Source organism: Rhamphochromis longiceps, linkage group LG4 (assembly GCF_057381845.1).
Source record: "Rhamphochromis longiceps isolate RC_006_pf linkage group LG4, R_longiceps_female_GT1.1, whole genome shotgun sequence".
Classification (NCBI taxonomy): Eukaryota; Metazoa; Chordata; class Actinopteri; order Cichliformes; family Cichlidae; genus Rhamphochromis; species Rhamphochromis longiceps.
Window position 1 is genome coordinate 28355520 of NC_140560.1, and position 25467 is coordinate 28380986.

At 38.6% G+C, this 25467-nt stretch overlaps 1 protein-coding gene across 1 annotated transcript; it reads left to right on the forward strand.

Annotated features, from left to right (window-relative positions):
- Window positions 1-192: 192 nt before the first annotated feature.
- Window positions 193-18247, forward strand: shisa9b (shisa family member 9b). Its single transcript, XM_085405249.1, has 4 exons — window positions 193-1005; window positions 3185-3291; window positions 15757-15888; window positions 17499-18247. Exons 1-4 carry the CDS (start codon window positions 497-499, stop codon window positions 17876-17878), a joined length of 1128 nt encoding a protein of 375 aa, XP_085261375.1. The 5' UTR covers window positions 193-496; the 3' UTR covers window positions 17879-18247.
- Window positions 18248-25467: the final 7220 nt, after the last annotated feature.

The window sequence follows — 25467 nt, forward strand, 5'->3', positions numbered from 1 at the left end:
CTACAGACGATTTTACGACACAACCCGATAATAATGGGCTGTCACGGCTTGTAATTAGCGCTATTGCACATCGCTCTCTCTTTCTCCCATTGGCTCTCTCCCTTCTCTCGCTCTCTCCCCCAATTCACATGCTCATAGGGTCCTTTGCGTTGTCTTTCTCCCACTCTCTCTGTCTCTGACGGCTTTGTGGAGTGGAGCAGCCTCAGAGGTGTGTGACACCCTCCAGCGCAGCCAGGGGCACAGCTTCGGTGATGCTCTCCAACTATTTACTACTATAAGCGACCCTTTGGGTGTCTGAACTGCTTTTTCCACAACAATCGTTTTGCTGTTGTTGTTAAAGGAAAGAAAAAAGTACAGAGTGGCATATTGTTTTTACGCATGGAGGTTGGAATCAGCCTTTTCCCGATTACGCATGGCTGTATCTCATCTCCTTGGAAGATGCTTGCGAGTTTGTGAGAGCGCGCCAGGGCGTCAAGCAGGGCGGAATAAGTGAGCAATGATGCGGGGCACTGAGCTGCTGCTCGGTTACTTTCTGGTGAAAGTTATGGTGTGCGATGCGGAGGGCGAACCCGGTCAAACTATCGATGACTATATTATACCCGGATTTAACGACTCAATGGAGGCTGAGATTGGAGTCACGGAGACCCCACACGTGGAGGACAAGTGCCGTGGCTACTACGACGTGATGGGCCAGTGGGATCCGCCGTTCGTGTGCAGGACGGGCAGCTACCTGTACTGCTGCGGCACCTGTGGCTTTAGGTTCTGCTGCGCGTTTAAAAGCTCCCGACTGGACCAGACCACCTGTAAGAACTACGACACCCCACCGTGGATGATGACAGGGCGACCTCCGCCAAAAGTGGACGTAGCGCTCGAGTCCGCGAAGGATAAAACCAACCTCATTGTTTATGTCATATGCGGGGTCGTGGCCATTATGGCACTGATAGGGATTTTCACCAAGCTTGGTTTGGAAAAGACGCAGCGTCCACACAGAGAAAACATGTCAAGGTGAGCTACAAATGTAATAACTTTTGGTTCTGCTGGATTACAGTTTCTGACTTTTTGTTTTGTTTTTAATCTGTCTAAATATTTAAAAGCCCCCAAGTTAGACAAATTCCGTCAGTATGGAAAGAATGTTCCAACTTTATATCAAGAACGAGTCAAAGCAACAGGTTGTTTTATTTTTATATGGACATTGATTCTGTTTAAATACACGCTAAATGAGTCTTATCAACCCGAGGTAGCGCACGGACTTTAGAAACATCTTCCTCATTCTTAAGTCTGTTAATGTTATAAAGCAGAATATAAAGCTGAATGTTAGCTTTTTGGTCTTTATCTATAGCGAGATTGAAGATGGTAAATACAAAAAAATGGATATAATCTATATTGGGTTTGGAAAACTAGGTCTCTGCCTATTTTCAGTACATTACAACTGAAACCAAGCCGGTGACCTATAATGGGACTTATGCCTTGCATCATTATTTGCTTGCAGTATTTACAGCTTTTCAATCAAACACAAACACATGCAGGGCTGATGCTCTATATATACTCACAGTGATTTTGCACTAAAGGAAGAACGACCTTCTGAGAGACTTAAGGAGCAGTCCAGGATATCACCATCAGCGAACCGCTTGTGTCTGTTTACACCTATGTTTGTTGATGACTTTTCAACACAAATGTATCCCATTAAATCTATGTTTTATTGGAAGTACACTCTTGACTTACAAGGTAATCTGTAAGCCTCAACTGAATCAATCCTTCTACCCAATTTGTAGAAATTTCCTTAAAGAGAACAATAGGAAAGAGGTGAGGTCATAGTAACCTTTACTAAATTCTGATTGAGAATGAGTCTAAGTGGATTTTACTGTAAGATTTAATGCAATTCACAATTTTTTTCATGCGTCATAATTGCAAGAGGCAGACCACCCTAAAAACATAGTTACTCCATTTATGAGTACCACAGACAAATAGCTATTTAAAAGAAATTAGGAAAAAAAACCCTCAATGCCTCAATTAGTCAAAATCCATGCATGTGTATAGCTCGTAAAATCTCGAGTATTTTTTTTTTAACAACAACGTAATCTTCACTTTATCTCCCACTACAAGTGTGCTTGTGTATCTGTCTGCAAAGACCCTGTCCTCTGCATGTATGTTTGACAGCTACAGAGGCAGCGCTAGTATTCTTTTCACTTTGTGAGTCTATTTGTGTATTCATGGCAAAACATGGTCCTGGAGACTGCAGCAGGAACTACCACAAGAGTTGTGAGAAGTGTGAGATGTGTTTGAGGACAGAATTGCTGATGTGAAAACATCACATCCATAAATATCATCAAGGTTTAGAGGTTTGTAGTTAAAATCAAACTAGGTGTATAACGATTCTCCAAGCCAACAGCTGTAGAGAGTAAGGTGCATTTAGTTTAATTTAATGGAGAGCAGCAGATATTTTCTGTTAAGACCTCCCTCACATCTATCAGTGCAGCATGTGTTTGTTTACAATAAAATGACACAAATAGTTCTGTTATTTTCAAGAATGAAAAAAAAAATCAAGATAGAGAGAGAAGATCAAATCCCATCTCCTTTCTCACCTCTGCACAGCAGGGCGGTCACGCTGTGAAATGAGTGCGAATGTTACAGAAATAGTTAGATGCAACCCTCCCCAATACACTGCTGGAAAGGTGTGTGTGTGAAGATATTCGACCTTCTGACAAGCAGTGTTGACAACCTAACTCCAAGCCCTGATGACATCTGGTTTATGCCAAACAAGGACTAAGACTTAAAAGAGAAAAATTCTGCATGTGGGATGTAACGTGTGGAAGCTTTAAGGAGGCAAACATGGTCTAAAGATTTGCTTTCAAGATATGATCCAGTGTTTTAACTCTTCAAGAACTAAAAGTTGGAATGACTTAGCCTCAGTTATTTTTCAGTCTGTCTCTTGAGAGTAGTGTTGCAGATGTTTAGAAGAGCAACAATCACTGGCTGCAATATTTCTTAAAACTGCAGAAACAAAGCCTGCGACCTTAGTACTGTGAATTGTCTCCTGAAAAGTTGATGAAAACCATTTTTGCAACTTTAACCCCAAGTAGATTTGGCTATGGATTATATAACATGTTAAACAGATCTTTACTTATATTTTATTTTTGCACGTATTTCATGTATGTGTTCATATTCACATTCTTCATCTTTTCAGAGCTCTTGCACATGTGATCCGCCATCCTGCCTCAGAACATACAGACGACGCTGGACTCGGTCAGCACTATGAGAACATACAAACCAGACTCACAACTAACAGTTTCCGTAAGTAGCCGCATACATATCTACTTACATGCACATACATATCATAGGACCATACATGTTTGGACAGAGACAATGTTTTTCTAATTTTGGTTCTGCACATTACCTCAGTGGATTTTAAATGAAACAACTCAGATGTAGTTGAAGGGCATTCTTTCAGTTTTATTTAGTGTATTGAACAAAAAGATGATATGAAATAAAAAATGTGAGGAACTAAAAGATTTTGAACACAATCCCTTCTTTTCAGGGGCTCAAAAGAAATTGGACAAATTAAACAACTGAAAATAAAATGTTCATTTCTAATACTTGGTTGAAAACCCTTTGTTGCCAATGACAGCCTGAAGTCTTGATCTCATGGCCCTGCCAGGCCTTTACTGTAGTGGCTTTCAGTTCCTCTTTGTTTGTGGGCTTTCTATCCAAAGTTTAGTCTTCAACAAGTGAAACACATGCTCCATTGGGTTAAGATCAGGTGACTGACTTGAATATTCAAGAATATTCCACTTCTTTGCTTTAAAAAACTCCCGGGTTGCTTTGGCTGTATGTTTTGGGTCAGTCCATCTGTATTATGAAATGCCACCCAATCAATTTGAGTGCATTTAGTTGGATTTGAGCAGACAGTATGTTTCTGAGCACCTCAGAATTCATTTGGCTGCTTCTGTCCTGTGTCACATCATCAATAAACACTAGTGTCTCAGTGCCACTGGCAGCCACGCACGCCCAAACCATCACACTGCCTCTGCAGTATTTTACTCTTCCACACCTTCTCCATACTTTTTTCTTGCCATCCTTCTGGTAGAGGTTGATCTTGGTTTCTAAGAATGTTTTTCCAGAGCCGTGCTGGATTTTTAATATATATATTTTTTAATATTTTAATTTTTAATATTTTTTTTTTAGGAAAGTCCAATCTGGGTTTTCTATTCTTGAGGTTTATAAGTGGCTTCTACCTGACAGTAAACCCCCTGTATTTTCTGTTCATGATAAACTTGGATATCGATATGCCTATCCTCTGGAGAATGTTGTTCTCTTGGTTGGCTGTTGTAAAGGAGTTTCTCTTCACAACAATCTACCATTGTTGTCTTCTGTGGACGTCCAGGTCTTTTGAGTTCACCAGTGCTCTCTTAGATTTCCATCCATCCATTCGCTTCCGCTTATCCTTTTCAGGGTCGCGGGGGGTGCTGGAGCCTATCCCAGCTGTCATAGGGCGAAAGGCGGGGTACAACCTGGACAGGTCGCCAGTCTGTCGCAGGGCTAACACATAGGGACAGACAACCATTCACACTCGCATTCACACCTAGTGACAATTTGAATTATCCAATTAACCTATCCCCACAAGCTGCATGTCTTTGGACGATGGGAGGAAGCCGGAGTACCCGGAGAGAACCCACGCAAACACGGGGAGAACATGCAAACTCCACACAGAAAGACCCCGGCCTGATGGTGGAATTGAACTCAGGACCTTCTTGCTGTGCGGCACCTTAGATTTGTCCACTCCTAATACAGTAGCAATTTGTCAGATGGGTTTTTTCTGTTTTTGCAGCTCAAGGATGGCTTGTCTCACTTTGCATGGAGAGCTCCTTTGACTGTCTGTTCTTGTCTTGTCTGTTCACAGCAAAATTTTCCAAATGCAAGCACCACACCTCAAATCAACTCCAGGCTTTTTATCTGCTCAATTGATAATGACATAAAAAAGGAGTTGCCCACACCTGCCTATGAAATAGCCTTTGAGTCAACTGTCCAAATACTTTGGTCCCTGTAAAAAGAGGGTGGCACAAGTTAAGGAGCTAAAACTCCTAAAACCTTCATCCAATTTCAAAAGCGGATACCTCCAAAGGAAAGCTAAGAGTCTACAAATTATGTACATGTCCATTATATACTATAATTGAAATATGTTTCAGTAAACAGTTAAAAAAAATTTAATTTGTGTCAGTGTCAGTATCTGAGCACACAGGATGGATGGGTAATATCTGTTAACTCATGTTGCCATCATAAGCTTTTAATTCTAGTAAATTCCCACTTTCAGCGACTAATTGCTTTGTACCACAAAGCTCACCCTCGAAGGTCTTAACTGTTTCAAATACAAATATGAAACTGTGAGCTTTGTATGTTTTTTGTTTTCTTTTTGGCCTAAATGTGCGGAACCGGAAGTATCGGAAGCAGGGGGAAAAAAAATCCCATATCCTCAAGCCTGGCGAACATATTAGTCATACCCTCATACTGACAACCTTGAGCTCTTCCGTTGCCAAAACTTATTGTATGCCACGGCCATTATATTGCACCGTGATTCTTTCATTCGTCAGCACCAACGCCTACACACACCCACAAATGCACGCAGACAGAAAGGAGTTCTTATTAATGCTAACTGCCAACCTACTTTCTGCCTCAACAGCTACAGCCAGTAAAGGTCTCTTTGCACCCCCACGCCCCAACGAGATGGATAATTATGGCAAATGCCATTGTAATAAAAAAGGTTTTACAGACACAGTCAAACAGCACTCATTTTTGAAAAGCTGCTACAGCCAGACATCTGACTTTTAAAAAGTAAATTCCAAACTCTTAACTTAGGATAAACACTGACATGATACTGATTAGGTCCAATATTATACAGTATATACTGGGAAGTATGAGTTAGAGGTAAAAGAAATAACATGATTTAAGCTAGGTTCTGATTCAAATAAAGAATGAGGGATGCTCTGCCATTTTATGGTAAATGGTTCTCTTAATTAAAAAAAAAAAAATTCAGGTGGAAATAAAAATCACCAGTTTGTTAATTTATCATTAATGAGGCCCAGACACTTGCACTTTCTCAGTAGAATTTACGGGCGCAGCAAGTGCACCCTTATTATTTTGCAAGGGTTTCTAATTAGTGAAAACATGAATTCTGTGATTAGAAAGAAAATCTTTTAGGTCTTAGCACATACTTGTCAACTTTAAGATGTTGAGACATAAATCCAAGATGATCACAGATGAGTGATGAATAGTAATAAATGTTCTCATTCATTTTTAGATGACAAACAGAGAGAGGGTCTGGAGGACTTTACAAGCACGAGTTAAATCTCTTTAAATCTCTGTAAAGCCTCAACTACAAAATAAATGCCAGAAAATTCTCCTTTTTAAACTAGAGTGCTTACTGAACCTTATGAAAAAATATATAATATAATATGCTACATATGGCATTTTTGTGCAATTTATTGCTTTATAATGTGTTGTGCAATTTATTTCATTTTTTTGTGAAAAAAAAATCACATTGTTGATTGTAGACATCGCAAAAACTTACACAAAAACTAATGTATCAAACATAATACACTTGGCATTACAGAGTTAAAATATAGTATAATAGCAGCAATCAGGTGTATTAAAAGGCTGAAGAAATGTTATGCAATCACACCAATCATGCTAATATTGCTAACACAAGACCGCTGTGCGTGATGTGTCACGTACAAGTGTATTTTTATACATCAGTGCATTCATACAATTTCAAGGCAGAAGGGGATTTTTGAAACTGAAGTGAGATGTCTGCATTCACAGGACAAATAACTAACCAACCAAACAAAGCAAAACAAAGAAACAACAAAAGCGCTAATACGATTTGTGTTTATTCAGTTAGTCTCTACTTTTTAACTATATTGAGGAGAAGACGGTTGCAGCTTTTATTTTGTGACCTTGCACATGCCATTTCAGAGCACAGCAGCTTAGAAATTTATGACAAGGACTCTGTGTAATTGAGGTGGCAACAGAAGAGTCATGATTGTTTTCTTGACAGCAAACCCTGGAAGGTTACATGAGGTGAGGTGGTATTTTTTGACACATGTACCCATCTTGTACAGCTGTGGTTTCTAGTGGCATGCCCAAGCCACTGTATTTTACAGATAGAGGTGTAAATCTCCGTAGGATACCCGTCTTTATCTGCTGCCTGTCAAAGATAATAGAAATCTGTTAAACTGGGCTATGAGCTCTTATTCTCCTTAAGACACCAGCAACACTGTCTTTATGACAAGGGCTTCTTTGGCTACCGGGACTATCATATCTTTGTCCTGCTGGACATCCGAGTACATGGGGGTAATTGTGAAGAGTGGCCTCTTTTTACTCCAGGCAGTCAGCCAGTGAGAACAAAGTCTCCACTCAGTGCCAACACTCCACTGGTGCATGACAGCCCATTTCCTCATTTTCAGATAGAAATGTATTTCAGCAGCATTACTTATGACAGCAGCTGAGAAACAGCTACCAAATGTAGAGTGTACCTATAGTTATATTTCCGCCTGCCACATGCTGTACTCTGAAACTCGTAGAGAAGGCTCAAAGAAGATGATTACTATGTGACTACATAGTGACCTGAAAAATTATTTGGATGGTGAGAGAAAGTTCAGTTGTGGATTCTCACTTATAGCTGACTGGCCAATACTCTGAGGAGCGTTGCCATTATGAGATTAATATGAGCTTAATATGATCTTAAAGTGCAGAATATAAAGTACACATGATGGGGTAAACCATTATATTGTAATAACTGTTGAGGAATTATTTCTTTATTTATATAATTGTTTTTATATAATATAATAATTTATCATGAATCCTTTGCAGCCAGTGATTGCATAAAATCTGATGTTGTTTTCAAGGATTTTACTTTGGATTTCTCTGCAGACCATTAACAAATATTACATTTCCTGGCCTTGAATCTTTCAGGTTGCTTCTGCAGTATATTTTGGGTTCCTCATTCGTACTGTGACACACATTCCAGTCAACTTTACTGCATCCGGCAAAAATAATAGCTTTTCAGAGCATTTCCAAATTCATGGAGCTGCACCTGTCTTCCATCGCATCAGTAAACACCTGTGACTCACTGGCATAGGAAACTATACATAGCCATGCATCACGTAGTCCGTTTTCCATATTTTTCCCCTAGTTCCTGTACAGGTTGATCTTTGCTGCATCTGTCCTAAGAATGTTGCTTCAGAGTTTTGCAGATGTTTATGCACATTTTATTTACTAAGTTTAATCTGGATTTTCTTGAGAATTATGAAATGTTCTTGCAACCTGGGGTGAGTCCTCTGTATTGGCACTCATAAAGTCATCTCTTTATAGTAGAGTCAAATATAGTGAGTCTTGTTTGCTGTGTCTTTTCTTTACAATGGAAAGGATTCCACACTTACTTACTTACTTACTTACGTACCAGTCTCTGTGTGAATCTCTTGTTTATGTTGCTGAGCTCAGTTTTTTTTTAAATAACAAATTATTACATTCAAATTGATTGTTGGAGATTTAATAAAAAATATAAGCGAGGAAGCATTGAAAAACACGAGCGGTTATAATTTACAGTAAGCAAACTTTTTTTGTAAAAAGTTTGTTTTACAACTTTTATTGTAAATAAAAAATCTCTTTAAGATACAAAAACCATTCCTAAATTAAATTAATGTTAGAACACACTTCAGTTGTAAAACATCACCAGTTTTCACAGGTACACTGGTGGATAGGATGTCCCAAGTATACTCTAGAACTTATCAGTCTCTGTGTGTATCCAGGCTGTCTTAATTGCTTTTGTCTTTTGATGTAATCCCAGACTGATTCCATGATGTTGAGCTCAGGCGTTGTGTGGGCCATACCATCTGCTGCAGCACTCCTTGTTCTTGTCGTCACTGAATATAGAGCTTCATAATTTTGGCTGTGGGTTTGTGGTTGGTGCTGTCTTGATGCAAAATGCAGTTGGGACCAATAAAATGTTTCTCTGATTACATAATATGATACCTAAACTTCCTCAACCTTTTGCACAGCACTATATGTACTTAAATGTTAAGAAAACTAACAAAAGTTAACTAACTTTTAACTTCACCATGTTTTCAATATCTGAGTTTGTACAAAGTTTTTTAATGCCTTTAGTTAAAAAAACAAAACAAAAAAAACAATGAAGCTTTGTACACTAAGTAATCCTCACTTAATAATTATCAGACTAAACCATACTCGTTGGCCAATTTATTAGGTCAGTCTTCTTAGTATTGGACCCCCTTTTGACTTCACAACTGCTTTATTCTTCTTGGCACATACTCAACAAGGTGCTGGAAACATTCCTCAGTGATTCTGGTCTATATTAACATGACGGCATCCCACAGTTGCTGCAAATTTGTCAGCTGCATATTTATGATGCAAATCTCCCACTCCATCATATCCCAAAGGTGCTCTTTTAAAGATTTGGTTAAGTACAGTTAACTCATTGTCATGCTCAATAAACCAGTTTGAGGTGATCTGAGCTTTGTAATATGAAGTATTATCCTGCTGGAACATGGGTACACGGTGGTCATAAAGGGATTGGCACGGTCAGCAGCAATACTGAAATAGGCTGTGGCATTTACATGTTGTTCCGTTGGTACTAAGGGGCCAAAACTACACCAAGAAAATATGTCCTATACCATTACTCCACCAGCAGCAGACTGAACTATTGATATGAGGCATGGTGAATCAATGTTTGACTGGTAGTTACACTAAATTCTGATCCTGCCATTCAAATCTCACAATAGCAATCAAGATTCATCATATCAGGCAACATTTTCCCATCTTCTGTTGTTCAGTTTTGATGATCCTGTGTGAATTGTAGCCTCAGTTTCCTGTTCTTAACTGACCATTTCCAGTGTGGTTCTCTGCTGCTGTAGCTTATCCACTTCAATGTTCAACATTTGTGTTGTGCGGTCAGAAGTGCTCTTCTGCATCTTGGTTGTAATGATTGGCATATGAGCTGCTATTTGGAGGTCAGGTTGTACTCACAGTGTCTACATGCCTAAATGAAAACTGCTGCTCAAATTTGATCAAGTAATTTACACAAATGTTTAAATACATAAACTGAAATAAATATATAAATGTGTTTGGTAATTCAAATTTTCATAAATCTGGTAGAAACGTCAAGATATTCAATCAGAAAGAAATTAATATTTTCATTACCAACTTGAAAGTAGGGTGCCTGTAAATAAGAGCAAAACTTCTCCTTGTACCATTTATTCTGGGGCATACAGCTCCCAAAATACTCTCTTAAATCTTTTATGAGTTCCAGGGAGGTGTCTGTGTCTGGAGTGTTAACTCACTTATTTCCCGCATCAACCATTGAGTCTTTAACCTTACAACTCTTCAGAAGTGGCCTACTTTCCACCAGCAGCTGACACAGAAGCCGTGACTACAACAACAGTGCAAGCTCAAATGGCACTCAATCAGAGTAAAATATGCAATAAAGAGGAAGATAATCAATAGTACACACCAGTACATCAGTTTAATGATGCTGAGTTTGGAATCCTGAAAAAGACATCAGATGCTAAAAAAAAAAAATCAGTTCCCAGTTTCAATTTTAGTGTCCATTTTTCAAGAGGAAATTTGATTTACTCGAGACCTCCAGACACAGAAAAGATCAAATGTTTATGACAAATGTTGAAATGACAGTTTTACCAAAGCATTCAGAGTATGGGAATTAAAATATTTACTCTCAGTGGTCTCTGCCTTTAAGCAGATACCTAGACTTTGACCTTGGCTGGAGTATCAGATAAACAGAAGTCAGGTGAAACAGCTCAAATGGTATCACTTACAAACTTGCCTGAGACTGTGGCCCAACAAATGAGGGCATGGACAGTTTTCCACAGATAATAGCTTATCCAAAAGAAAATTGCACTACATGGAACTATATTTAATTGAGGAATGTCATTTAACATGTATGTCAAAGAGTAAACCGATTGCTTTTATTAAAAGTAAAGTAACTTCTGGGTATGAAAGCAAAAGTTCTAATCCATGTGATTTAACAAGATCAGGCTGAATGAGAGCCTCTGTGGCTGGCCCACTTACAACAACTGTATGAAACTGAAACAGGTCAATAAGCTCAGAAAAAAAGTATGACAGCAATTTAAACCAGACAGATTTAATGTAGGGATTTGATTAAATGTATTAACGTTTTGACTATTTTTACCAGCAGTGACTATGTGGCTGGACTTTCTTCCACTGTTTCACTGTTTTCTCTTCATGACCAAACCAGGTCTTGGTGACGTTAAAGGTAGCAGGAAGCATGGCACAGTCCGTTTAAAGCGTTTATACTCCATCGATCCATAGAGACCGAGAGAATATTTATTTGCATATATGGACAACTATGAATTATGAAGCATGTACATGAAGCATATGGACAGACAAAACAAGACACAAACTACAGGATGGCCATTATACTGTAGTTTTACTTTAACACCAGGGTCTCATGATGTAATAATACCTGCTAAGCCCATGAAAAAACATTTTTTTAAAAAGAACACCTTGGGGGAAAAATTTATTCCGGTTATTAAAACAACTTGAAATGGGACCATCTGGTGTTTTCAGTTTTCAAGGTAGGGGAGACAAATATAAATAAATACATAAATGCATACATACATAAATAATCTGCCTCATAGGATTTTAAGGTGCAAAAAACAAAGTCATGTCAGCTTGAAACAGGAACCCATCCATTCCTGCATCCATCTATCCATCCACCAGCTCCTCCCCAGGACCCTGAATTTGATAAGCAGAATTAATAGAGGAACATCCCGTAAAAATAAAATAGGCTAGTTGTTAAGCTGGCCCGAGATAGTGAATAACTGAAACAGGACCAGGTTTCTGTCTTGTAGAACCTTTTCTTCCTCCCCTTATTTTACAGATGGTCAATATGGTTGTCTTCACTTGGACAATGGTATTTGAGACCTCGTGCTCTTTTGTGATGTGTTTGAGAGCCTGTCATTTGAGTCATCACACAGAACAGTGGTTTCTTTTTTCTTTTACCAAGAAAAGATCATTTTAACGGCATCTACAATGTTGGCTGCCGACAGCTTCGCAGTCCTCCCTCCTACCTACATCCTCACCCTCACCACCAACACTGATGTTTTCCGTTTTCACGTCTTCAGGACCAGTCCATGATTGATCATGTTCCATTGTGTATTTCTATTCAGGGACAGTTTTACTGCACCAGCAGTGTGTTTGGAGTCATTGGCATGGTGAAAAGTGAAGAAACTGCATCAGATCTTTTCCAAATGGTAATATATGATGGATCAAAATCTGATGATAGTTTTCTGCGTTCATAATTCCAGCATATCCCCCAACAGCTAAACCTTGACAGAGCCTCCACCGCAGCTGCAGACGCTCACTGTTGTACGTCTCTCCTGACTTGTTTTGTACACTTTGAAAAAAACAAAGTCATGTCAGCTTGGAACAGGAACCCATATATCCATCCATAGGCTCTAGCCCTCCTATGACCCCAAATTTGAGAAGATTGGTACATTTGGATTCATCACTCTATTAGACTTGTCACCACTAATGTTTTGACCTCCACTTTTTCAGTTTCCTTAAAAATATTGAGGACATACTGTACAGGAAATTACTTGTTTCTTCCTTGCAACAGGCTGTTGATAAAAAAAGTGCCAAACGACTGAAAGAAAAGACCATTTAAAATTCTTTGCTAAGTTATCTGCTATGGACACATTCAATACCATGTCATTTCTTGACTTAGGTGTCTTTCTTATGCCTGAATGATTCATAAGTCAGTGTTAACTGGCTTCACTAACAGTAAAAACAGTGACTTGAAAATGAGCAGGTACAAGGACTGGACTGTCAACTCACATCTCTACTGAAGTCTCCTGCTCAGACCATGACCTTAAACCTCTAATTCATAGGTTGAGGGTCACATATTGATTTGTATTGATTTGTTTCCACTGACTTTATTGGACTCTTGTCATGCTGTCATCCTGATGCTCATTTTGTTGAAAAATTTGACCACACTGACAAAGACAAAAACGGAAATATAACTGTTTCCTGTTTCAATTAGCTTTGCAAGTACAAAATATTGTTTTTTTTGTTACCTTTTGCCTTTTTGAATATTTTTAGTTAACTAAAAACTTTTTTTACAACTAGTTTTAATTTTTTAGTTCTGTTTTAGTGAACTACTGTAAAATGTCCTTGATCACAGATGATCTTTAGTTTTTATTGAACTGAATAAGTTAAGTCCCAGGAAAGGAAAGCTTGATATATAGATATTTTTATAATATAACGACCACTGTGGCACCACTAATCCTTTGCTATTTAAAATCCCCAAATCTGTTCGTACTAATTATACCCTCCCCTTGTCTATGGTGAAGTATCTGTTGCAGCTGTCCTCTGCATCATTTCATGAGACAGCATTGATAATTTGAGACTTTCTGAATTAATTAGCACAGTAATAAAGTTTCTTGCTGACCAGTGGGGAATAGGAGCCTAATTAACCCATTTTCTGTATTAATGATCTGTTTTTATGAGATGTATTCTAGACCAATGGGGCTAAAGGAATCATTGCATTTTAAACTTTGTAAACTTAAATAAATATAATAAACAAACATTTAATTAAAACTGTCCACAACATGTACAACCATAAGCATGTTGATATCTCTACTCAGATTCAACACAGCACACAGCGCAGTCCTCAAACAGCCGGCTGTGAATTGGTACGTTCTCCAATCTAAAGTAGGAGTAGACACTCTGAACATTTGTTTGCTCTGTCATGCCAGTAGGCAGGGGGCCAGTCTATCTGCTGTGCACCCCTTAATTTACCAGATGTCTACTATACGATTAGGATGGTTTTACAAAGAGCAGTTCAGCTCTACAGCTGGCTCCCCAAGAAAAGGCTACTTAAAGGAAAGTGACACTAGCAGGTCAAAGAAAACACTTCATGTTTTAGCCTATATGTTCACATCTGGACAGTTGATTTGTTTTTTGGAAGTTTGACATCACTGAACATCACTAGCTGACTGAGACACGACTAAATAAGTGAATAAAATACAAAAATTTCATTCATAAAACCTGAAGCATAAACTTTGTGCACAGACTATACCACACTGCAAACCATAAAGCTCAAAAAAGCACTGCGGAAACATGATCAAGTACCTTTTAAAGTAGCCATGCCCCTAACTCTAGTATCAAAATCACCCCCTCTAGTGTTGTTATGAAGGAAGAAGCTATCCATGGAGACGTGTCTGTGAAGGTTCTCAGTCAACCAGGTCATTGTAGTCTAAGGGGCTTGGAAAGAAAAGCATCTGGACTTCTTTAAGTTTCCTTGAAGACGTTTGACCTCTCATCTGAGAAGCTTCTTCAGTTCTAAGAGCAACTGGTGGAGATTCCCAGATTTTAAACCCTATGGGAGTGTCCCCTGTTGATTCTCTACCTAATCACACGAGCCAGGGCGCGAAAACGGGTGTGGGTCACAATCAGCCAAGTTTTCAGGTGAAACCTGGCCCCACCCTATCATGTGATTTACTGAGGTCAAATGGCCCAGGATGTGAGTGGGCGTTAAGGCGTCTGGGAAGGGATCTCATAAGTGGATTATAGATGGCCGACAGTTGGTGTTGTAAGCCACCGCCTCTGTTCAAAGATGGTCGCTCACAGTGGACATAGATGGCTTCTCTCACTCCTCTTTTGGGGCTCTCCACCTGTTGCTCTTAGAACTGAAGAAGCTTCTCGGATGAGAGGTGAAACGTCTTCAAGGAAACTTAAAGAAGTCCAGACACTTTTCTTTCCAAGCTCCTTCGACTATCCATAGAGACCAAAACAAAACACTTTTGGATTGAGCTGTCTGTCTGTAAGGACTAATTTGCTATTTATTTAATAGCATGGCCACTAGAGGAATTGCAGTTTCTAGTACTAGTACACTTGAATTAAACATACTCTGAAAAAAACCCAACATTTGTAATTTCTGTTTCATATTTATGTCAAAATATGTCGAAAGAGCTAATGCGTGTAGCAAAAGCAAAGTTACTTATTATCAGTGATAAGATCAAACCTAGCCACTAGCCCGTCTTCAGTTAGCACAGAACACAAAAGCTAAGCTGCTAATAAAAACTTAAAAACCTGCACATCACTCCTGTTTTTGTTCCCCGACACTGATTCTAAATTTCATTTGACGGCAATATTGAAATGTTATTATTTACATGTAAATTACATCCATGGCAAGGCATTATGGAATCTTATTTTCCCAGCAGTTGGTCCTCTGTAAACACCTGATCAGGGTCTTTTGACTGTTTCACACACACTTGTTTTAAATCCAAAGTCAACCATACTTTTGAGGTTGTAGCGCCTCAACTTTAGATCAGCCCCTCTCAGCTAATCAGCTCACCTGAATCAGTAGTTCGTTTCAAACGGCTGCAATGAGCTCACATAGATAGGCTTGTATTTCCTTAATCTGTTCCATTATTGCATTAATTTTTGCCTATAGCTCAGAGCAAATGCATGTATGGAAGAATGAAGAAATGGAAGGCCGCATGATCGACTGCATGCTTGTAGAAATGTACATTTTTTTAATGTCTATTTCATCCATGAAACTGTGTGTTTTGAAAACTGCTACAGTAATAAAGCTATTGTGTTATTATGACTCATTTTAAATTTGTTGACATCTTGCTTACAAATGCACTTAAAGAGGAAACTGTAATTCAGTTTCTGCATTAATAACTATTGATTGCCCTTCTTTAGAGAGCAACCAGATGAACAATGCAGCTCATGTACCAACTCTGGTAAGTCAGCCATATCCAGGTGTGGGACCAATAATCAGCCCATATGAGGACCCAAAGGATCTCAACAAGTACACCACACTCAAGGCTGTGGGTAAGAGGTTGTTTATCACAAACCAAAAAAACATATGGTGAAAAAGCACTTGAAATTCATTGTTTGATTTTATTAGGTAGGATCTTACATCAGATATAAATGCAATTTGCATAATTAATGAGGATTTCCCTGGATCTATAATGAGTGTCAGGGTGAGTGAGCTGAAACAATCTGTCATATGAGTAACCATGAGGGCAAGTTCAGAAGTTAATGAGGCAAAGATTTTGGATGAAAATCTTCATTAAATATTCTTTGGCATTTCAATAAAATTGGTGTTAAAAGTTGCTCATATCAACAGACAGAAAAGAGTAAGATGACATCTCTCTCTTTTTAGTTTAACATCAACAATTTATCTAATACATCTAGCTTTTCTTATTTGATTATTATCTACATGCCAAGGATACTACTTACATAATACAGTGGTAAAACTTTACAAGTGCTTTTTTGTTATTATAAAGGAGAATAGTTGGTTTGAATCTCTATCAAGTCTCTTGCTGTCAGAAATCCTTGTGATTTAATCCACCGTCCATCAATGCCAACAGCGAGGGGAACTGAAAGATTATTTATAGAAGCAAGTTTGTTGTTCTTCTCATGGGCTAATTTTGGAAAGTCTACAGCCAGTTCCTGGACAAGCAGCACTTTAAACAAGAAATTATAGAAGCTGTCAAAATAGTACTACTTAGAAACGTGGCTAAAAATATCTTTTTAAATATCTTTTGACATGCTTTTAATGTCAGGGTAAAGAAAAGAAAATCACTTCTCAGTTCCACTTTAAGTAACAATATTGTAGTGGTATGTATTTAGCAAGTATCTTTTATTGTTCAATTGGTGTGTTCATATATCCTCAAGAGCAATAAACTCCAACTTCAAAACCTCAGTTTTGAAATGTATTGTTCCCACTGTATTATATTAACCTTATCAGTAATCTGAATGAACTATAGTTAACCAACTACTTATCACATTGATTACTGAAGGAAAAAATAATTCCAAACAAATAGTCCTAATTTGACCCGATCACATCCAAGTCTCTAGTGATGGTATTTGTAGATCTGTGCATAATGCTATTAACACAGAAGTGCAATGCTTTATTTAGATTCCATTGAAATCAATTGGCTCTGTTTGACGGACCTGAGCATGGGAGAGATGACAGCTATCAGCATGCGTGAAACGAGGTCCAATCACTGCTCGCAGTCTTTGTGATGGCACAAGCAGCTGATGCTTCTTCGCCGCTAATCCACTGAAGTGCCGTCAAACGAACTTATCATTAGGGAGCAAATCTTAGCAAATGAGAGCAGGAACAGGAGACAATCAAGAGCAATCAAAACAAAAATGAATGAGGGGATGGTGATGTGATGCATCTTGTGTGCACACAAGAGGCTCTGTGGTCCGAATATATGAGCTATAATGAGCTACAATGATTTGTGTTTCACTGGTGCAAGGATATGCTTGTGTGTGTGTCTGTGCCAATTACAGCATCACTTTTGCCAAATCAAAGATTTCTTTCTGTATATATTTATTGTTTTAGTAAACAATGTCTAATATATGATGATGACACAAACGCACACACTTTTTGCTACAATAAATCTCTTGTTTATTTTTGTGTTTATTAGCGGAGAAAGCTAATGACAGCTTTCACAACAACCGTCGACAAGTGATTGAGATGACAGCCAAAGGTAGCCTTCCAATGGAAGGTGTGGATATGGAGCCAGAGCCGAGCAATCCTTACAGCCCTCCCAGACAGCTGTCAAAGCAGAATGGACACAAGTATAAAAGCTCCAAGAGCCACAGCTCCCAGTCACTGTACTACAGCGCCAGCAGTGCTCCCAGTCCAGGCGTGCTAAGATCCTGGGAAAGCAAGGACACACTGGGACTCCGACAGAGCTATGGCCCAAAGAAACTCTGCATCACAGAAAAGGAGCTGGACACCATTCGCTACATGCCTCCACAACCATACTATGTCACTAACAGCAAGACAGAAGTGACAGTATGAACGACTGCCTAATTGTCAGGCTTATAATGAGTCTGCAGACTCCAGATGTAGTTACAGGAAAGCAGTGTGAACTGTAGTATGTGGCTCTGTCTTTGTAATGGATAACATTTATGACACTGTCACGAGGTGAAGTGTACTTTGACAGGACTCTGTATCTAACACCGTGCCTCAGATGGGCACTGTAATGAATATTTTGTGTTTAATATTCACATAATCAAACTGCTAAAGTTACATAACTTATAGTACAGTGATGAGATGTGACACATTAAGTACTATCGCCAGTATCTACTGAAAGGACCTTAAAATAAAAGCGTATTATGTAACTTCTATTAAGAAAAAAAAAAAAAAAAAAAAGAGGTTTATATTTATCTAATCAGAGTGGAATAGCCTGTGGTTGGTGGGATCTTTATGAAATGCTTCACTAGATAATGAATAGTGTTTAAAAATGTTGGGAACTGTTCATGTGTTAAGAGTACGGATTAATATCCAGTGGCAGTTGGACCAATTGCAGGGACCAGGGTTTGTATTTTCAGTCTATACAAATCTGTACCATACTCTGAATATGAGATAATCTAAAACCTCACATGAGACTAAATATCTCTAAAGTCCAACTTAAGGACTTATTCACACAGGCACAGAAACCCTGGCAGCTGGAGGGTGCCAGAGAAAACTGTGAATTCCCCAACCAGCTGTTGACTGGTGAAATTGGTCACAAAAAAGGATGCTGCTCTGGACACCTCTCTGCAAATGCTTTGACCTCTAGCTGATTGTTGCAGTTACCCGTATTTTGCATGAAATACACCGACTTGCCTGGAAACGATTACTATACTTTGAGCTGTAGTGAAATTTGAAAATGTCTGAAACTGGAAACGGATGATAATAACCTTCAAAGTTGAACCTAATTGCTGCAAAAAAAAAGGTGTTTCAAGAGGCGCAACTTTTACTTTAAATGCGAAGGGTCTCCATTTAAAATTTGCATTGCTCTTTTCACAGTTTCACAGACAAGCCGGCATCTTCCGTGCAAACTACAGGATTTTAGTGCCAAATCAAAAACTTCTTTGTGGCAAATTCTACACTCGCAACAGCTAGCAACCTCTAGCAGCTTCATTTCCTCATCGCAAAATACAAACTTTTCCCTAGTAGCCAGGTGATCACTGTCTGATCTCAAGGCTTACATGAAAGAGGTTTTAGCAATTGATTTTATAGTGACTGCCAGCAACCGCTCACCAACCAGCTGGAGAACTTTTTTCCTAGCAAACAGTGGGAGCCCTTTGGGACTGGGGCAAGATAATAGCTGTACTTATTTAAAAGGAAAAACAATCAGAAACAAGAGCACTCAGAGAGCGTAACTCCAGCTTGATCTGATTTTCACCAGAATTAAATTAGCTTGAGCTATTATTGGTATCTGCTATCAAACACCATTTGAACATGATATCTTGAAAATTGTGGATGCCAGACTGCCAAACATACCTTACATACTAGATCCCTTCACGGGGAGAATCAATCTGTTTCCAAAATCCCGTCTATTTTCAAAAGCTGTGTTTGTTGATAAAGCATAGATGAATCAGTTTGTAAAAGTGTTGATGTTTACTTAAATGACTTAAGACTCATTTAAATTTGACGTAGTTTCCCTTTTTAAAGTTGTGGTTGTCTTACTTTGAAAGAAAACCATGTCAATACTGACGTACAACTTGGAGAAACATTCAGTAGCTGTGGCGTAATCAAACCAGTGTTGTCATGGTGTAATAGACCCTCATGCGATATCAGTATGTGTGATTATCCTAGAAAATCTTGTACTTGAAAACCCAGCATTAGAGCGGAAACTGGTTTTATTCTTAGTAATGTATTATGCTCCCAACAAAAGTAATTTAAATGTTTGCATTATAGTTGAACCTTTTGGGTTTTTTAACATGTTATTTTTGTGACTTAAATCCCAATTTTGACATTTAAAGAATGTACGTGGTATGGATAGTCTAAATACAAGTGATATTAGTTGACTGTTAGAGGCCAATAATAAATCAGAATGAATGTAAAATTCTTGTGAAGCAATGTAAGTGGGTATTCAAAGGTGTTTTTGAACTACAATGAAATATTCCAAGTCAGGTCTGAATCAATAGGAACATTTTTGCCATACACTGAATTTTTTTTCTTTACCGTACATGGCAAAAGGTTTTTAATAAACAGGGTTTTCAGGTGCCGTTGATCATTTGTTACGCTGAATTCACAGCCAAGCAATACAAAAGGACATTCACGCCTGCCTCCATGCAAGTCTTACTCATGCATTTGACTATTTGAGGTAGCTGAGGACAGGGATGTTCTCAGAGCTGCCACACAAGTGGGAAGTGGGAACTGCTAGTGTAAAGATATATTTATGTCTTCTCGAGTCCACATCTTACCAAACAAAAAATATAACAAGGCCAGAAAATATGCATATTGTTGTGTTTTGGTAGTTGTTCGTATTGTCACACACTTCCAATCAAACTTTATGCACTATTTTCCATTACACATATCTAGTGGGCTGAACTAGCTTATCATGTCACCTTATTAATCAACTGTGTCAGCAATCACCTGATCTGATAATCACAGTATTCAAAGGTCAGTTGAGATTTTTAATCAATACTGAGTAGTCACAATCTTTGACTATTCTTGTTTCGTGAATGTTTTATTACCTCGTCAATACTGTTTAAATCACTTACTGTATATTTAACTACAGCACATCACATTTAATCATGAAGCTCTACTGTTATACTGCCAGTTAAAGCATAATGTGACCAATACACATCTGGACTGCAGCATTGGTAAAGATTAAAAGAACGCTCCTATGAACAGTGTTGTTCACAATGATAACTGCAATTTGTTTGATCGCTGTTTTTTCATTATCATAAGATGCATTTGAGTACCTATTTTATCTTTTATCTGTCATGTGTTATGTACAGTACAGGGTTACTTTGTTTTTAAAAAATGAACTTTTTCTTGAAGTGGTTAACATGTACTGGGAAGTTTCTGAGCAACTCGTTGAACGTTTTCCATATGTTATTTTTGTGTTGTGAACTGCAGTTCCCATGTTGTTGGTGCCCTGCAAAACCTTGAATCCAGTAATGTTTCACTGTGGTTCAAGGTTCATGACAGTGTCCTTGTATGTGCAACTGCTCTAATGTTCATACAAGATTTCTACAAGACAGCACAGGCACACATGTACAATAATCACCTGTAGTTAAGCCTAAGTCACACACGCCTGGAGATCTGTCAGTGACCACCTGACAACCTGCTGTTACTGAAGGAAAATATTTATTCCCCGACCATTTGGTGAGTGGTTGTTGGATGTTTCTGACAGTCACTAGGTGAAATTGGTTACAAAGACTGCCTAGTCTGCAAATATTTGCCAACTACTCAAAAAACTGTATGAAACTTGAAAAAGTGCACAGCAAATTAAAAACTGAAACGGAGTACTTTGCCTTCAAAGTAAAAGTTGTACCGGTTTTAGCCAATAGTCACAACTTTTACTCACTGAAAGTGAACAATTGGCAGACATTTGTAGATAAGTTGACATCTTCCTCCCACACTATGAGTGACCGCGGCAAACTGCTAGCAACCAAAAGCGACTCTCAACGACCTCCAGTGAGCGCTATCCTTCCTATCAATGGAAGGTTGCCAGAGGGTCATTGACTGGACTCTAGGCCTGTTCGACTGGGGCTTTAATAGACTTCACTAACATTCCAGGAACAAATGTAATAAAATTTACACATTAAACATTTTATAACTTGTTTTCTCATTGACTTTTTCTTTTGCAATAGGAAGACAGTCACCTGACATATGGTAGGGCCTACTGTGGCAGCACTAAAAGTGACGAGCACATAATCACAGAAACATTTCTAGAGCGCTCAGTTGACAGTAGCAGTTTTGGTGCTTTAAAAACACGCACACACTGTCACACATTGTGTCTTTTTGTTCCTAATTTATACTTGTCCCCTCTCTACACACACACACACACACACACACACACACACACACACACACACGCGCGCGCACACACACGCACCGCTCTCAAACACCACACCAGATGGTATCATAACACAGAAGAACCTTTGAGCTATGTCAAAAGACCACTTTGATATCACACACATTGCAGTTTTTGGGACCTTCTGTTAAAAATGCGCTCCAGCTGTACAGAAGTGAAGTGTGATTACAGTGTCAACATTAAAGTAATGTTTCATTTAAACTCTGCCTTGTGCTTACACATTCTTAAAACCTAGATGATTTGCTACTTTTGCTCCCAGTGAAACTGTATCTCTCAATTCATTAAGACATAATGCTGACATTGGATCCCTATGAGTTTGAAGGCATTTTTGAGACTCAAAATGTGGTTTTAGTGTCAGGGTTACAATTAGGTTATGATTAGATTTAGGCTGAGGTTTAGGATTAGGCATTCATTTTTGATGGTTATGGTTAGGTTAAGCTGCTAGGGAAAGCATTATGTCAATGAGATGTCCTCACTAAGATATGAAAATGTGTGTGTGTATATTAACTAAATAATATCAATAATATCAATCTGCTACAAGTAAACTCATTTACACCACACAATTTCTACACTCTGTGCAAATAAATTTCTTTAACTGTGGCCTTTCCTACGCTCATGTGACACACTCATGCTCATCTTTCAAAACCTGGATAAGTAAAGGAGATGAATCAATTCAGCAAAGAACTAAGACCCAGGGCGTTATGTTTAACTCCACAGAGAGCCTGGGGCTTGTTGATAAGAGCACTGCATGATAGCATAAAAGGACAGAACAACTTAACAGAGAAAATATTTTGTTGTTTTTTCCTCTCTTATGTGTTTGGTAATAACTTTGCATTTAAATTAAAAAACATACGTCTTTGGAAAAACATCTCCAAAACACATCAAAGTACCCAAACTATAGAGGGCTGATTGGAGACATATCCTTATACAGGGAGTGCAGAATTATTAGGCAAATGAGTATTTTGTCCACATCATCCTCTTGATGCATGTTGTCTTACTCCAAGCTGTATAGGCTCAAAAGCCTACTACCAATTAAGCATATTAGGTGATGTGCATCTCTGTAATGAGAAGGGGTGTGGTCTAATGACATCAACACCCTATATCAGGTGTGCATAATTATTAGGCAACGTCCTTTCCTTTGGCAAAATGGGTCAAAAGAAGGACTTGACAGGCTCAGAAAAGTCAAAAATAGTCAGATATCTTGCAGAGGGATGCAGCAGTCTCAAAATTGCAAAGCTTCTGAAGCGTGATCATCGAACAATCAAGCGTTTCATTCAAAATAGTCAACAGGGTCGCAAGAAGCGTGTGGAAAAACCAAGGCGCAAAATAACTGCCCATGAACTGAGAAAAGTCAAGCGTGCAGCTGCAAAGATGCCACTTGCCACCAGTTTGGCCATATTTCAGAGCTGCAACATCACTGGAGTGGCCAAAAGCACAAGGTGTGCAATACTCAGAGACATGGCCAAGGTAAGAAAGGCTGAAAGACGACCACCACTGAACAAGACACACAAGCTGCTACGTCAAGATTGGGCCAAGAAATATCTCAAGACTGATTTTTCTAAGGTTTTATGGACTGATGAAATGAGAGTGAGTCTTGATGGGCCAGATGGATGGGCCCGTGGCTGGATTGGTAAAGGGCAGAGAGTTCCAGTCCGACTCAGACGCCAGTGGAGGTGGAGTACTGGTTTGGGCTGGTATCATCAAAGATGAGCTTGTGGGGCCTTATCGGGTTGAGGATGGAGTCAAGCTCAACTCCCAGTCCTACTGCCAGTTCCTGGAAGACACCTTCTTCAAGCAGTGGTACAGGAAGAAGTCTGCATCCTTCAAGAAAAACATGATTTCCATGCAGGACAATGCTCCATCACATGCGTCCAAGTACTCCACAGCGTGGCTGGCAAGAAAGGGTATAAAAGAAGAAAAACTAATGACATGGCCTCCTTGTTCACCTGATCTGAACCCCATTGAGAACCTGTGGTCCATCATCAAATGTGAGATTTACAAGGAGGGAAAGCAGTACACCTCTCTGAACAGTGTCTGGGAGGCTGTGGTTGCTGCTGCACGCAATGTTGATGGTGAACAGATCAAAACACTGACAGAATCCATGGATGGCAGGCTTTTGAGTGTCCTTGCAAAGAAAGGTGGCTATATTGGTCGCTGATTTGTTTTTGTTTTGTTTTTGAATGTCAGAAATGTATATTTGTGAATGTGGAGATGTTATATTGGTTTCACTGGTAAAAATAAATAATTGAAATGGGTATGTATTTGTTTTTTGTTAAGTTGCCTAATAATTATGCACAGTAATAGTCACCTGCACACACAGATATTCCCCTAAAATAGCTAAAACTAAAAACAAACTAAAAACTACTTCCAAAAACATTCAGCTTTGATATTAATGAGTTTTTTGGGTTCATTGAGAACATGGTTGTTGTTCAATAATAAAATTATTCCTCAAAAATACAACTTGCCTAATAATTCTGCACTCCCTGTACACACTTACACCTCTTAATCTTTGACTTCCAGTCCCACTGTCATATATTTGATGATCAACTGTAAATGGTATTATTGCAAAGTGGAAGTGTTTAGGAACCACAGCAGCTTGACCAGAGTTGGGGTTGTAAAGTGTGGAGGCATACATTGTGTAAAAGTCACCAACGTTCTGCTGACTCAATAGCAGGAGAGCTCTAAACCTGGGTTTACAACGCAGAGCAACTCAAGGAGGAGAAGGTGGCCCCTCCTGGATTATAAGTGCCCCAGCATTTTAGTCCACAAAGTAAATCCTTTTGCTGTTCACTCTTCTTTTCACTTAATTCAATCCATCCTGCACAAGTTACTGTTTACAGTTTGCATTTCTATCAAAACTTGAGTGTTAACAAGCCTCTGGGAGCTCTGTCATTTACTTGAAAATGCCAGGAGACATTTGTTAATTAGCAAATCATGTTTCCTTCCACCAATGTGATTCCCTCTGGAAATTAAATCAGCACAATAACCTAATTCAGTCAGATAAAAGGGCACAGCTATGGTGAGAAAAAACTTCAGCAATGACATAAAAAGAAAAAAAACTGCATGCTTTTTCAAACATGAAATAATGCAACAACAGTCCATCCACAGGGGAGAAAAGTACGTTTCAGTTCGAACTTGCAAACAGGCAAATGCATTGGAGTAAAAAATTAAGTATGCCAAAGGTTTTAACTCAGAGAATCATCTACAAGTCAACCACTATAACATAGTTTTATAGTTCTGCTTACACAAACCCACATGTTGGGAAGAATATCTACTTTAAAAAAAAAACATGTTGGGAAGAATTAAAATTGGGCAGCGACAGAGTTGAATAAAACCTCAAGCAGAAATACAAATAGATGCGTATGGTTTATCTTTCTTGTGGTATGCAGATAAAAGAAATGTTCAGCTTTCTTCACCGAAAAAAGTGGGTGTGAAAAACAAAATGCTTATTATCTCACATACAACTCAAATGTCATTAAGTTCAATTTATTTTAGAGGTCTTTTCTTAAATATCTGCTTAATTTTAAAGTCATTTTTTGGCATTCTCTAACTGAGAAACCAAAATAATTCA